We start from the raw sequence: 12,500 nt of genomic DNA on the forward strand, positions 1-12,500 counted from the left end.
CCAACCCCATCCCCAACCCCAACCCCAACCCCAACCCCTACCCCTACCCCTACCCCAACCCCAACCCCAGCCCCTGCCCCCAACTCACAGGCGACGACCACCGTGATCTTGGCCGAGAAGATGGACCCGGCCGAATTGCGCGCCACGCAGCGGTAGTCGCCGGCGTCGTCGCGAGCCACGGACGAGATCTTGTAGAAGTGCTCGCCGGAGAACTCGCCCAGCGGACTGCCATCCCGGAGCCACCTGTACTCCGGCTGGGGGTAACCTGGGAGGGAGGAAAGGGCGGTTAGTGCCGGGCTACGCTCATTTCTCTCTCTTTTTCTTTCTATTTTTTTTCTTTCTCTCTCTCGCTACTCAGTGTGTGATTACCTGGATTTATAGATAGATAGATAGATTCTTACTTTATCTATCTGTCTGTCTATCTATTATGAGACGAACCAATGATAATCTCAAACAATATTTACAGGATTTCTCTGGCAGGGGGGGGGGGGGTTACAGGAGTCTGACCCCTCTTTAGTGTGTATGTGCGTGCGTGTGCGTGCGCGTGTGCGTGTGCGTGCGTGTGTGTGTGCTTGTGTGCGTGCGTGTATGCGTGTGCGTGCGCGTGCGCGTGCGTGTGCACGTGTATGTGAGTGTGAGTGTGAGTGTGAGCGTGAGAGTGAGCGTGTGTGTGAGTGTGTGTGTGTGTGTGTGTGTGTCGGTGTGCATGTGTGTGTGTGTGGGGGAGTGTTGTAGTGTGGTGTGGATATCATAAGTATAGTATGTGCACGTGTGTTCCTGTGCGTGTGCGTACGTCCGGGCTGTGGTTCCGCCGCGTCGCCAACCCGATCCGCAGGGGCTTCGCTGGGACGCGGACGGAGGCGAGCAGGATTCACGGACAAAGAGAGAAGGATTAACGCACGAAAATACGGCGTGTCCTCCCTTCTTCGGCCTCTTTGTTGGCGCGAAATAGATGTTGTCGATTAAAAAGAGGAAATCAAACGGAAAATCTTAAACAGGGGATAAAATATACTAAGCAGGGGGGGGGGGAGGAAGGGGAATGCGAAGGAGGAAGGGGAAGGGGGAGGCGAAGGAGGGAAGGGGGAGGCGAAGGAGAGGAGGAGGGATGGGAAAGGGAAGGGGAAGGGGAAGGAGAGGAGGAGGGAAAGGGAAACAGACAGGGAAGGCGAAGAAGAGGAGGAGGCAAGGGAAAGGGAATGGGAAGGGTAAAAGGAAGGGGAAGGAGAGAAGGGAAGGGGAAGGGGAAGGAGAAGAGAAGGGAGGGGAAGAACAAGGGGAAGGGGAGGGAAGAACAAGGGGGAGGGGAGGAAGGGCGAGGAGGGTGTTTCCATCGGCGTCTTCCTGGCCCGAGGGTGAAACCTCACGCTTCACCGACTTCGTATCCGCCTCCATCGGCCACCGCTGCCGCCGCTCGCACTTCTTCCGCCCGGAGGAGGAGGAGGAGGTGGAGGAGGAGGAGGACTATCGCGCCCTGCCGTCACTCGCCTCCTAATTTTCCTTCGCTTTCCCCGCCGAATCGCGATTGGCGGCTGAGAGGTTTCCCAAAAGTGATCGTTTCCCCTCTCCTCTTTGGCGCGAATCGGCGGCCACTCCCTTTGGCCGCACATTTGGATCACTTCCTGCGCCGGTGTTGAAATCTCCGGCGCCTGCAACACACGACGTCTCGACATGGCGCCTATAACACACGTCTCGACATGGCGCCTGCAACACACGACGTCACTACATGGCGCTCGCAACACCAGACGGAAATACTTTCGGCTTATGCAAATAAACATCCGACGATAAAATATAACGAATCCATGAAGACACCACACGAAAGCGAGAGTGAAAATGGCGGCCTTCTTTTTATACCGGAAGCTGGTTAATTAAACCATAGAAGACACCGGTTAATTACACCGTCCGTAGCATCCGCATTGCCGGATCACATTACCTGAGGAATGTCACAAAAGACCCCGGTTGGTGAGTGCCGTGGGAAGGTCCTGCAGCTTCTCCGCTACGTGTCTCAACTTGTTTTTTTTCGGGGGATCAGACATCCGCGATTTATTTTGCTATAGTTCTACTTATTCTAATTTATCCGTATTTTTTATTTACTTATTTATTTAAGTAGGATGATGAGGAGGAGGGGAGAGGGAAGGAGGGAGAGGGAGAGGGAGAGGGAGAGGGAGAGGGAGAGGGAGAGGGAGAGGGAGGGGGAGGGGGAGGGGGAGGGGGAGGGGGAGGGGGAGAGACAGATAAAAACAAAGAGAAAAAAAGAAAACAAATAAAGAAGAAGAAGAAAAAAACACAGGGGGCCTCTCCTCACCTAGCGCCTGGCACTGCAGGATCTTGGTGTGTCCTTCGCTGACCACGCTCTCCGTCGCCACCTGCTGCCCGATGTACCGCGGCGCCTGGATCCGACCTGAGGGTGAAAGGGGGGAGGGGGGGCGTTAGTCATCAATGGAAGGTAAAATAGGTACTCACTTACAAGTAATTGTTGTTATATTAATACTTTAGTGAAGGCAGTCATACGCTAAGTTCTGTCAATATGAATGGAATGTGTGTTTGTGTGAGCGCGCATCAACACGCATCCGATCAGACGCAGCCGGACGCCAATATTCCGGGAAAAGAAGAGGAGAAAATAACAGAACGAAAACAAGAAGAGGAGAAAATAACAGAACGAAAACAAGAAGAGGAGAAAATAACAGAACGAAAACAAGAAGAGGAGAAAATAACAGAACGAAAACAAGAAGAGAAGAAAATAACAGAACGAAAACAAGAAGAGAAGAAAATAACAGAACGAAAACAAGAAGAGGAGAAAATAACAGAACGAAAACCACTCGTATTTTGGGGCCAGCGAGAGCAGCTGCGAGCAATCAAACTCGGCGAATCGGCTCACCGCACGTTCTGGAAGCCAAACTCCGTCACTGTGAAATCTTGCGAACGTGTGTAAGGAGGCTAATGCATTTACACGGGGAAGGCTAGATCAGTAGCAGCTCGAGGTGGTGTCATGGCGTCTGATTCTATTTTTTGGAAAAAAAGCACGTGGGGTTTATTTTGATGACGTCACAATAGCTGCGGATGTTTTGTGAATATGGTCGATCATTTTAGTCTTTTCAATTTTCAAAAAGGATGGAAATTAATGATTTTGATGGTTATATTTTCATTGAACAATCATCAAAACAGACGCCATGGCAGCACCTTGAGTTGCTACTGATCTACCCCGCATGTACAATCCCGTGAAATAAAATACATTGCGATAAACGCTTTAAAAAAATCTGTAAAGATGAACGGCAACAAGTCAAACTCCCGGATGCCGTGACCGTGGACTTGGCACTGTCATTTCTGCTCTTCTTATGACAGTGATTTTGCAATGACAGTGACCTTTGTAATACGCACCGATCTTACTCATGTCTCTCTTCTAAACTTTGGTATCAACACAACCTTACAGCAATTTGATCAGTTTCTCTCTTCTAGGCTCTGAGCTCACACAACACCATGGTCTACAACCCCATTCATTCCCTCTCTTCCACACTTCGATGCCACACCTTTCGTTCACAAAATATGGTAATAAGCAGTTGACGATTCGAACCGGAAATCAACAATACAATGGTGATGGTGATGGTGATGGTGATGGTAATGATAATTAAATAAATTATAATAAATTATAATAAAGTGATGATAATGCCTGATTACTGCGTGTGCCATTCCTGACTTGCAAAAAAGCGGGGAGACTTGGCAAAACGATGTTATTGTTAGCGAAAGGGGTATATTAGGGAAGCAGGACTAAACTGTTTTTTTTTTTCTTTCTTTCATTTTCTTTCGTTATGCGTTTTTGTCATTAATGTCATCTTTATGACCATCATCATCAACAACAGCAGGATCTTCATTCTTGTGATTTTATCATAATCATTATAATCCTCATCCTCATCTCACCATCACCATCACCATCACCATCACCATCATCATCATCATCATCATCATCATCATCATCATCATCATATCATCATCATCATATCATCATCATCATATCATCATCATCATATCATCATCATCATCATATCATAATCATTTTCATCATCATCAGGATGTCATCAATAACCATGACAGCAGCAACACCACTACATCCACACCCTACACACAATAAAATCATTTAAAATAAGCATCTAAAAATCCCGTGATCGCATACTCTAATTCAAGTCACATCTGAAGGACAAAATAATAACAACAACAACAACAATAACGACAACACCAACAATAATAACACTAACACTAACAATAACAATAAAATCATAAAAACAACAACAACAACAACAACAGTAATAACAATAACAAAACAACAGCCAATATATTAAGATAAAACAATAGAAAGGAATAATAAAAAAGACATGATCAGCTCGTGCCTCGACATGTCTCTCGTCCGTAGGCCGGTCGAGAAAGTGGCGCCGGAATAACACGCCCCCATTAAACGCCTCGACGCTTCTTGAAACCTTGCTATTTGTCTTCTTTATTTCTTCCTTTTTCATATTCTTTCTACTCCTACTTCTACTCCTACTCCAACTCCTACTTCTTCTTCTCCTACTACTTCTTCTCCTTCTTCTTCTTCTCCTCCTTCTCCCCCTTCTTTTTCTCCTTCTCCCTCACCTTCACCCTCCCCCTAACCCTCACCCTCCTAACCCCCCTTATAATCTACCTCACCCTCACCCTCACCCTCTCCCTCTCCCTCTCCCACTCCCTCTCCCTCACCCTCACCCTCACCCTCACCCTCACCCTCACCCTCACCCTCTCCCTCTCCCTCTCCCTCACCCTCTCCCTCCCCCCCTCCCTCTCCACCAAAACGGAGTGGCGACACCCTGACCTTGATGGCGGCGGACAGGTAGCGACAGTCGCCTCATTAATTTCTCGCCTTTGCTAGGAGGAGACAGGAGGGGAAATGGAGGAGGGGGGGAGGAGGGAATGTTGGAAAGGGGGGGAGAAGGAGAAAAGGGGGAGGAGAAGGAGAAAGGAGGTATGAAGAAAAAAGTGAGGGGGGGAGGAGGGAAGGGTGGGAAAGGAGGGAAGAGGGAAGAAGGGAAGGAGGGAAGGGTAGACATGGAGGAAAGGTGAAAAGCGGAAAGGGTTAAAAGGGAAAAGTGAAATGGAAATCCTGGAAAGGATAAGGGGAAGGAAGGCTGAGGAGGATGGAAGGGGGAAGGATCAGAAGGAAGAGAGAGAGAAGAGAGCACGAGGGAAAGGGGGAAGAGGCAAAAGGGAAGAGTAAGAGAAGGACACGGAAAGGGGGAAGAACAGAGAGGAAGGGGATAGAAGGAGCAGGAAAGGAGAAGAGGGAAAGAGGACGGGATTGCGAAGATTAAGAGGAAGGAAAAGGGAAAACGAAGGAAGGAAAGAAGAAAAGTGAAAAAAGGAAGAACGGAGAAGGAAAGTCGGGTGAAAAAGAGGAGGGAAGGAGAAAAGCAAGGGAGAGGGAAAGAGAATGAAGGAGAGAGAAAAGAATACATAAGGATAAAGGGAAAAGAAAAGACCACCTCCCCCCACCATAAAAAAAGGAAAACGAACGATACAGGAGGAGAAGAAGGAGAAGGAGAAAGAAGAAGAAGAAGGAGAACGAAGACTCGACAAAGCCATAGCAACCTTTTCCTCCTTGGCTAACCTCCTCCCCCCCCTTTCCTCCCCAGCTTCCTCCCCTTCCTCCTCCTCCCCCCCTTATCGCCGGCTGCAGCGAGGGTCACGTTGCACAAGAGAGCGACGACGGCCCTCTTGTCCTCATCCAGGCACCCCGGCGTCTCCCAGGTGCCGCCGCGAATACGATCCTGCGCATTACCGTCTTGGCATCACGGGTGGCCCTCCTCCCCCACCCCCACCCCTACCCCAGGCAGGGCAGCCGGCATGAGGGGGCGGGGAAGAGGAGGGAAAGGGGGTGGGTGGAGGTATGGAGGAGGGGGAAGGGGGGTGGAGGCATGGAGGAGGGGGAAGGGGGAAGGGGGAAGGGGGAAGGGGGAAGGGGACAGAGAAGAGGAGGAAAGGGGTAGGGTGGGGTAGGGTGGGGGCATCGAAGAGGGGGAAGGGCGAAGGGGATGGAAAGGGAAAGGGATGGGTGGGGGCATGGAAGAAGGGAATAGGGAAGGGGGAGAAGAGAAATACTTTCGCCTCACCCTTTCCTCATCCCGTCCTATCTCTCCTTCTCCTCTTCTTTATCAATAAATCTTCTTTTCTCGTCTTCATCTCCCTTCCCCTCTTCCCCATCCTTCTCCCTCCTCCTCTTGAAAGGCCTACCCGCAACTCGGACACGCGCGAGAGAGCAAACTATATCCAAGGGCGGAACGGTCACTTCCGGTATTCTTGAAGTCATTTCCCTCACAGTGAAGTCATTACGCTTGGCTACCCCCCCCTCCCCCCTCCCCACTCGCCGCTGCATCGCAAGCCGCGTCTCTGTCTCTCTGTCTCTGTCTGTCTGTCTGTCTGTCTGTCTGTCTGTCTGTCTGTCTGTCTGTCTGTCTGTCTGTCTGTCTGTCTGTCTGTCTGTCTCTCTTTCTCCTTTTCTCTTTCTTTTTCTCTTTCCCTTTCTCTTTCTCTTTCTCTCTCTCTCTCTGTTAGTCTATCAGTTATTAGGCTGTTTAGTCTGTCTGCCTCGGTCAATTTTGGTCTATCTGTCTGTCTGTCTGCCTATCTGTCTGTTTCGGGTCTCCGTCTGTCTATCTGCCTCTCTGTCTGTCTCGGGTCTCCGTCCTCCTGTCTGTGTCTGTCTGTATGTATGTTTCGGTCTCCGTCTGTCTGTCTCGGTCGCTGTCTGTCTGCCTATCTATGTCTCTGTCTGTCTGCCTGCCTGCCTGTCTGTTTCTCTTGGTCTGTGTGTGCGTGTGCGTGTGTGTTCGGTCTTGCCCCGCGCGCGCAGGTGCGTTCCCTCCCTCGCCCCGCGCGTGATTAACGTCCTTAGCGCTTCGTTAAAGCTAATCATAATGAGGATTTAAACACCCAACACCCGATCCGAGCGCCACTCCCGCATTCTCCTTATTATCCTTCCATCTTTCTCCATTTCCTTCTCATTCCCCTGCAATTTCCCCTACTTCTCTCCTACCCTTCCCTTCCCCTACTTTTTTCCCCTTTTCTCCTTTGCTCTTCCCGTCCCTACACTTTTTCCCCCTTTTCTCTTTTGCTCTTTCCTTCCCTACTCTTCTCCCCTTCTTTATCCTTTTTACACTCCGCACGTAACCCTTTAAATGCGTAAGATGTTGCTATGATTCTGTATCGCCCGATCTCTCATCCCGACGACGGCCTAAGGCATTTACATTCCCTTTGCTCTCTCTCTCTCTCTCCCTCCTTCCGTCCTTCTCTCCCTCTCTCCTTTTCCCTTCATCCTTCCGTCCTTCTCTCCTTCTCTCCTTTTCCCTTCATCTTTCCGTCCTTCTCTCCTTCTTCCTCCCTCCTTTCGTCCTTCTCTCCTTCTTCCTCCCTCCTTTCGTCCTTCTCTTCTTCTTCCTCCCTCCTTCCGTCCTTTTCACACTTCCTTCGTCATTTTTTCTCTCTATGTCCCTCTTTCCGCCCTTCTCTTCCTCTCTCCCCTTCCCCCGTCCTTCTCTCCCTCTCCCCCCCTTCCCCCGTCCTTCTCTCCCTCTCCCCCTACCTCCGCCCTTCTCTCCCTCTTTCTCCTTCTCCCTACATCACTCTCTCCCTCTCCCTTCCTCTCGCACCCCCTCCCACCTCCCTCCCTCCCTCCCGGTCCCGCCATCTTTGGTCCCCGTAGCAGAGACCCTCTTCGAGAAGCTTCTTTTGGCCTTCGTCTCACAAATAAGGAAGGGGGAAATTACCCTGTTTATATAAATACACGTATGCATGACCTCGACACGTAGACGACCAGAAATACATACATACATCACTCGACGAACATCAAACACAAAAATTACTATTTCAACCTTTTTGAGAACATCGATAACATATTCATAAATCAGTCAAATATATAAATAAATAAATAATGCTTTCAAACACCACAACGCCGACAACCCCCCCCCACCCCTCCCCCTCATAGCTCGGGGCCCTCCCACCTGATCGCCGAGGCCCCAACATAGCAACCCCAACATAGCAGAGAATTACCCGGCAAAACGCATAAACAGTTACGACGGCCACGACCTCGGGCCATGATGACACGACGCCGGTCCCCACGACCCGATCTTCTCTCCATCACGCTATCGGGACGACTCGATCCCCCTCGTGTGTGTGTGTGTGTGTGTGTGTGTGTGTGTGTGTGTGTGTGTGTGTGTGTGTGTGTGTGTGTGTGTGTGTGTGTGTGTGTGTGTGTGTGTGTGTGTGTGTGTGTGTGTGTGTGTGTGTGTGTGAGTGTGAGTGTGAGTGTGAGTGTGAGTGTGAGTGTGAGTGTGAGTGTGAGTGTGAGTGTGTGAGTGTGTGTGTGTGAGTGTGTGTGAGTGTGTGTGTGTGTGTGTGTGTGTGTGTGTGTGTGTGTGTGTGTGTGTGTGTGTGTGTTTGAGTGAGTGTGTGTGTGTGTGTGTGTGTGTGTGTGTGTGTGTGTGTGTGTGTGTGTGTGTGTGTGTGTGTGTGTGTGTGTGTGTGTGTGTGTGTGTGTGTAGAGAGAGAGAGTATATAATGAGGCGTCAGATGGCGTTATGTATTTCTCGTTGTTGTTGTTTATGCAGTGAGATAGGTCTGTGTCTATTTTGTTTTTGTTTAGTTTGGTTTACGGTTTTATTTCGTGTCAAAATGTTTGGAGATTATATAATGAGCCGTCATGGTTGCCTTATATACCAATATTCGTGGTTATGTATTCAGTGGGATAGTTCTGGGTCTATTTACTTGATCTGCGTTACGGTTTTACTTTGTGTGTCAAAATGCTTCCGGAAAGAAATCCGAAAATACTTAACCAGGTGAACGTACTTTGTGGCAATGCTGAGGTTGCGGCATGACCTCTGCCATCCTCCCCCCCCCTCCCCCACCATTCCTCCCCCTCCCCCCACCCCTCCCCCACCCTTCAACCGCAGCTAAATTAACTCAATGATTAGAGTAAGACGACGCTGCTGCCTTCTCCACGTGCTGCATTTCCGGGACTCGGCACTCCCTCCCTCGATATATCTATTTCTTTCCGTTGCAAGATTAATATTTGAGAGCAATTGTCATTCCTAGTTCCCCGAGTGAGCGCCACGGATTCCCCGACGCCGGAACAGGAAGACAACGGCTTAGAAAACCTTCCGAAACAGAAAAATAGAGTTGTTTTTCTCGTAGCAACCGTGACTCTACACAAACACCCTCGTGATGACTATGCGCTTTTCGAGGACCTTGGCCCGGCGATGACATGCGGAGCGCGCTCAGCCCATTCCCATTCCGGTCGAGGGACAGGAGCCCTCTCAGCCCATTCCTATTCCCATAAGGGACAAGAGCCCGCTCAACCCATTCCCATTCCGGTCGAGGGACAGGAGCCCTCTCAGCCCATTCCCATTCCCATAAGGGACAAGAGCCCGCTCAACCCATTCCCATTCCGCTCGAGGGACAGGAGCCCTCTCAGCCCATTCCCATTCCCCTGAGGGACAAGAGCCCGCTCAACCCATTCCCATTCCGCTCGAGGGACAGGAGCCCTCTCAGCCCATTCCCATTCCCATGAGGGACAAGAGCCCGCTCAACCCATTCCCATTCCGCTCGAGGGACAGGAGCCCTCTCAGCCCATTCCCATTCCCATGAGGGACAAGAGCCCGCTCAACCCATTCCCATTCCGCTCGAGGGACAGGAGCCCTCTCAGCCCATTCCCATTCCCATGAGGGACAAGAGCCCGCTCAGCCCATTCCCATTCCGGTCGAGGGACAGGAGCCCTCTCAGCCCATTCCCATTCCCATGAGGGACAAGAGCCCGCTCAACCCATTCCCATTCCGCTCGAGGGACAGGAGCCCTCTCAGCCCATTCCCATTCCCATGAGGGACAAGAGCCCGCTCAACCATTCCCATTCCGCTCGAGGGACAGGAGCCCTCTCAGCCCATTCCCATTCCCATGAGGGACAAGAGCCCGCTCAACCCATTCCCATTCCGCTCGAGGGACAGGAGCCCTCTCAGCCCATTCCCATTCCCATGAGGGACAAGAGCCCGCTCAACCCATTCCCATTCCGCTCGAGGGACAGGAGCCCTCTCAGCCCATTCCCATTCCCATGAGGGACAAGAGCCCGCTCAACCCATTCCCATTCCGCTCGAGGGACAGGAGCCCTCTCAGCCCCTTCACATTCCCATGAGGGACAAGAGCCCGCTCAACCCATTCCCATTCCGCTCGAGGGACAGGAGCCCTATCAGCCCATTCCCATTCCCATGAGGGACAAGAGCCCGCTCAACCCATTCCCATTCCGCTCGAGGGACAGGAGCCCTCTCAGCCCATTCCCATTCCCCTGAGGGACAAGAGCCCGCTCAACCCATTCCCATTCCGCTCGAGGGACAGGAGCCCTATCAGCCCATTCCCATTCCCATGAGGGACAAGAGCCCGCTCAACCCATTCCCATTCCGGTCGAGGGACAGGAGCCCTATCAGCCCATTCCCATTCCCATGAGGGACAAGAGCCCGCTCAGCCCATTCCCATTCCGGTCGAGGGACAAATGGCCAATCTTAATCCTGCGTCAGAAATACCCGTCCTATCGGGGCGCCCTTCGACGGCGTGCAATATGGCCGTGCAACTGTTCCCGGGAGCTCGTGCTATCGAGGGAGGGGGAGGGGGGAGGGGGGAGATGATCGCATTGCGTATTCTCGGCGTATTGGGATCCTTGCGCCAGGAGTCATGTGAGGGCCCCTAATGGGACAGGGGAAGGGGAAGGGGAAAGAGGGGGAGTGGGAGGGGAAATGGAAAGGCGAAGGGAGAAAGGAAGGGGGTCAAGGAAAAGGAGATTGCAAAAGAGAAGGGAGAAGAAGAAAAAAAAAAAAAGAAGAAGAAGTAGGAGGAGGAGAAGAAGAAGAAGAAGAAAAAGGAGAAGAAAAAGAAGAAGAAGAAGAAGAAGAAGAAGAAGAAGAAGAAGAAGAAGAAGAAGAAGAAGAAGAAGGAGGAGGAGAAGAAGAAAAAGAAAAGGAAGAAGAAGAAGAAGGAGGAGGAGAAGGAGAAGAAGAAAAAAAGGAAAATGGAAAGCAGATAAAGGAGAGGAGACGGGAGAGGAAAGGAAAGGTGAAAGGATCATGAGAAAGGGGGAAGGAAATGAAAGATGAAAGGAAGAAAGGGAAGGTGGAAAGGAAGGAGGCAAAGAAAAGGGGAAATGAAAGAGGGAAGGAGGAGAGAAAAGGAGAGATGCAGGGCCGGGAGGGGAAGCCAGCACACGGGCGGATTGTCCTACCTTAATCTCGGTGCCATTACCCCCCTCCCAGCGCCACTTCAGCCTCCTCTAAGTAGGGACATCACCTCGAGGCCTAGCACCGCGCGGAGGACGACACCGGGTCCTGAATCGCTAATGAGGACGGGGACTTCGAGGAGCGCCGACTTCCTCCCCCCCCCCCCCCTTCCCTTCTGCGTCTCCTCCCTCTCCTCACTGGAGCGACGGAAAGGGGGGCTTGCGGGAGGGTACGTAACCTCGCGTGCTACGGTATTGGCGGCGGTCTCGTTGGATCTCCCTTTCCTGTATGTCGCCTCATCGCTTTTCCGACCTCGCGGCCTTGCGACACCTCATCCATAGTGCAGAGGCTTCCTCCCCGACAAACAACCCTGCCCTGCCATATCGCCCTGTTGTGTCCGCTTCTCTTCCGTCGCAGCCCCTTCGTCCCTTTGCCTTGTTTCGCTATTCCTCTGCTTCGCCGCTCCTTTGCCTTGTTGCTTCCTTATTTCGCTACTCCTTTGCTTCGCTAACCCCTGTCTCTCCGCCCCTTTGCCTCGCCACTCCCTCGCACAGCCGCTCCCCTGCCACCCAAGCTCCGCGCGGGGAACCTGACCACAGATTAAGGCGGATTTGGAGATCGCAGGGAGGCGGGTGAGCCGCAGGAACCCGAGCTGGAAGTATCAGGTAAATCGGGGTGTTTTTGCGGGGAAGCCTTCATTCGCACGCCCTCCGCCCGCGCCCACTTCCTCGGCGGCACTTCATTGAGGATGCATGGCGGCCTGGTAGACGAGCGAGTGAAGCTTCGAAGGACCGTCACGATCCGGCCGCTTGTCATGCAGAGTGGCCCCCTAATGCGTCCATCAGACAGCGCCGTCTGGGTCATGCACGCGAGGCCGAATGAGAACATGCACGCGCTGTATTTCCCCTTTAAGTATCTGCGACCGTGGCAATGCGAGGGCTCCGCGTGCCGTGCATGGCAATATCGCCGCGACGCGTGACAGCGTGCAGAACTTTAATTTCCAGTGGAGCTCGGAATGGGACCCCCGGGAGCTTCCGGGGGAGGGGGGGGGTCCTTCTTGGGCAAGCGAAGGCCGAGAATTCGAGGTTAAAGTGCTCCATCTTTCGTCCGTGGCGCTGGGTATTCATCGTGTGTCGGTTGTGCATGACAGACGACGCGGTACTCCGAAAGCAACTCCTGCCTTTCAGTTTGAAAGGTCAATCATGCACTGCAGACACCCCGTATGCTTTGCTG

General features: G+C 52.0%; 1 protein-coding gene across 1 annotated transcript in view; it reads right to left on the reverse strand.

Annotated features, from left to right (window-relative positions):
* The window catches only part of sdk (sidekick cell adhesion molecule), a 134,307-nt gene that overhangs the window by 26,655 nt on the left and 95,152 nt on the right, over positions 1-12,500 (reverse strand). Inside the window, exons 4-5 of the mRNA XM_070134514.1 lie at positions 2,303-2,398; positions 89-265 (exon numbers count right to left, since the gene is read on the reverse strand). Coding sequence (XP_069990615.1) covers positions 89-265; positions 2,303-2,398 — 273 coding nt within the window. The remainder of the gene's footprint in view (positions 1-88; positions 266-2,302; positions 2,399-12,500) is intronic.

The sequence above is a fragment of the Penaeus vannamei genome, chromosome 20 (assembly GCF_042767895.1).
Source record: "Penaeus vannamei isolate JL-2024 chromosome 20, ASM4276789v1, whole genome shotgun sequence".
NCBI lineage: Eukaryota > Metazoa > Arthropoda > Malacostraca > Decapoda > Penaeidae > Penaeus > Penaeus vannamei.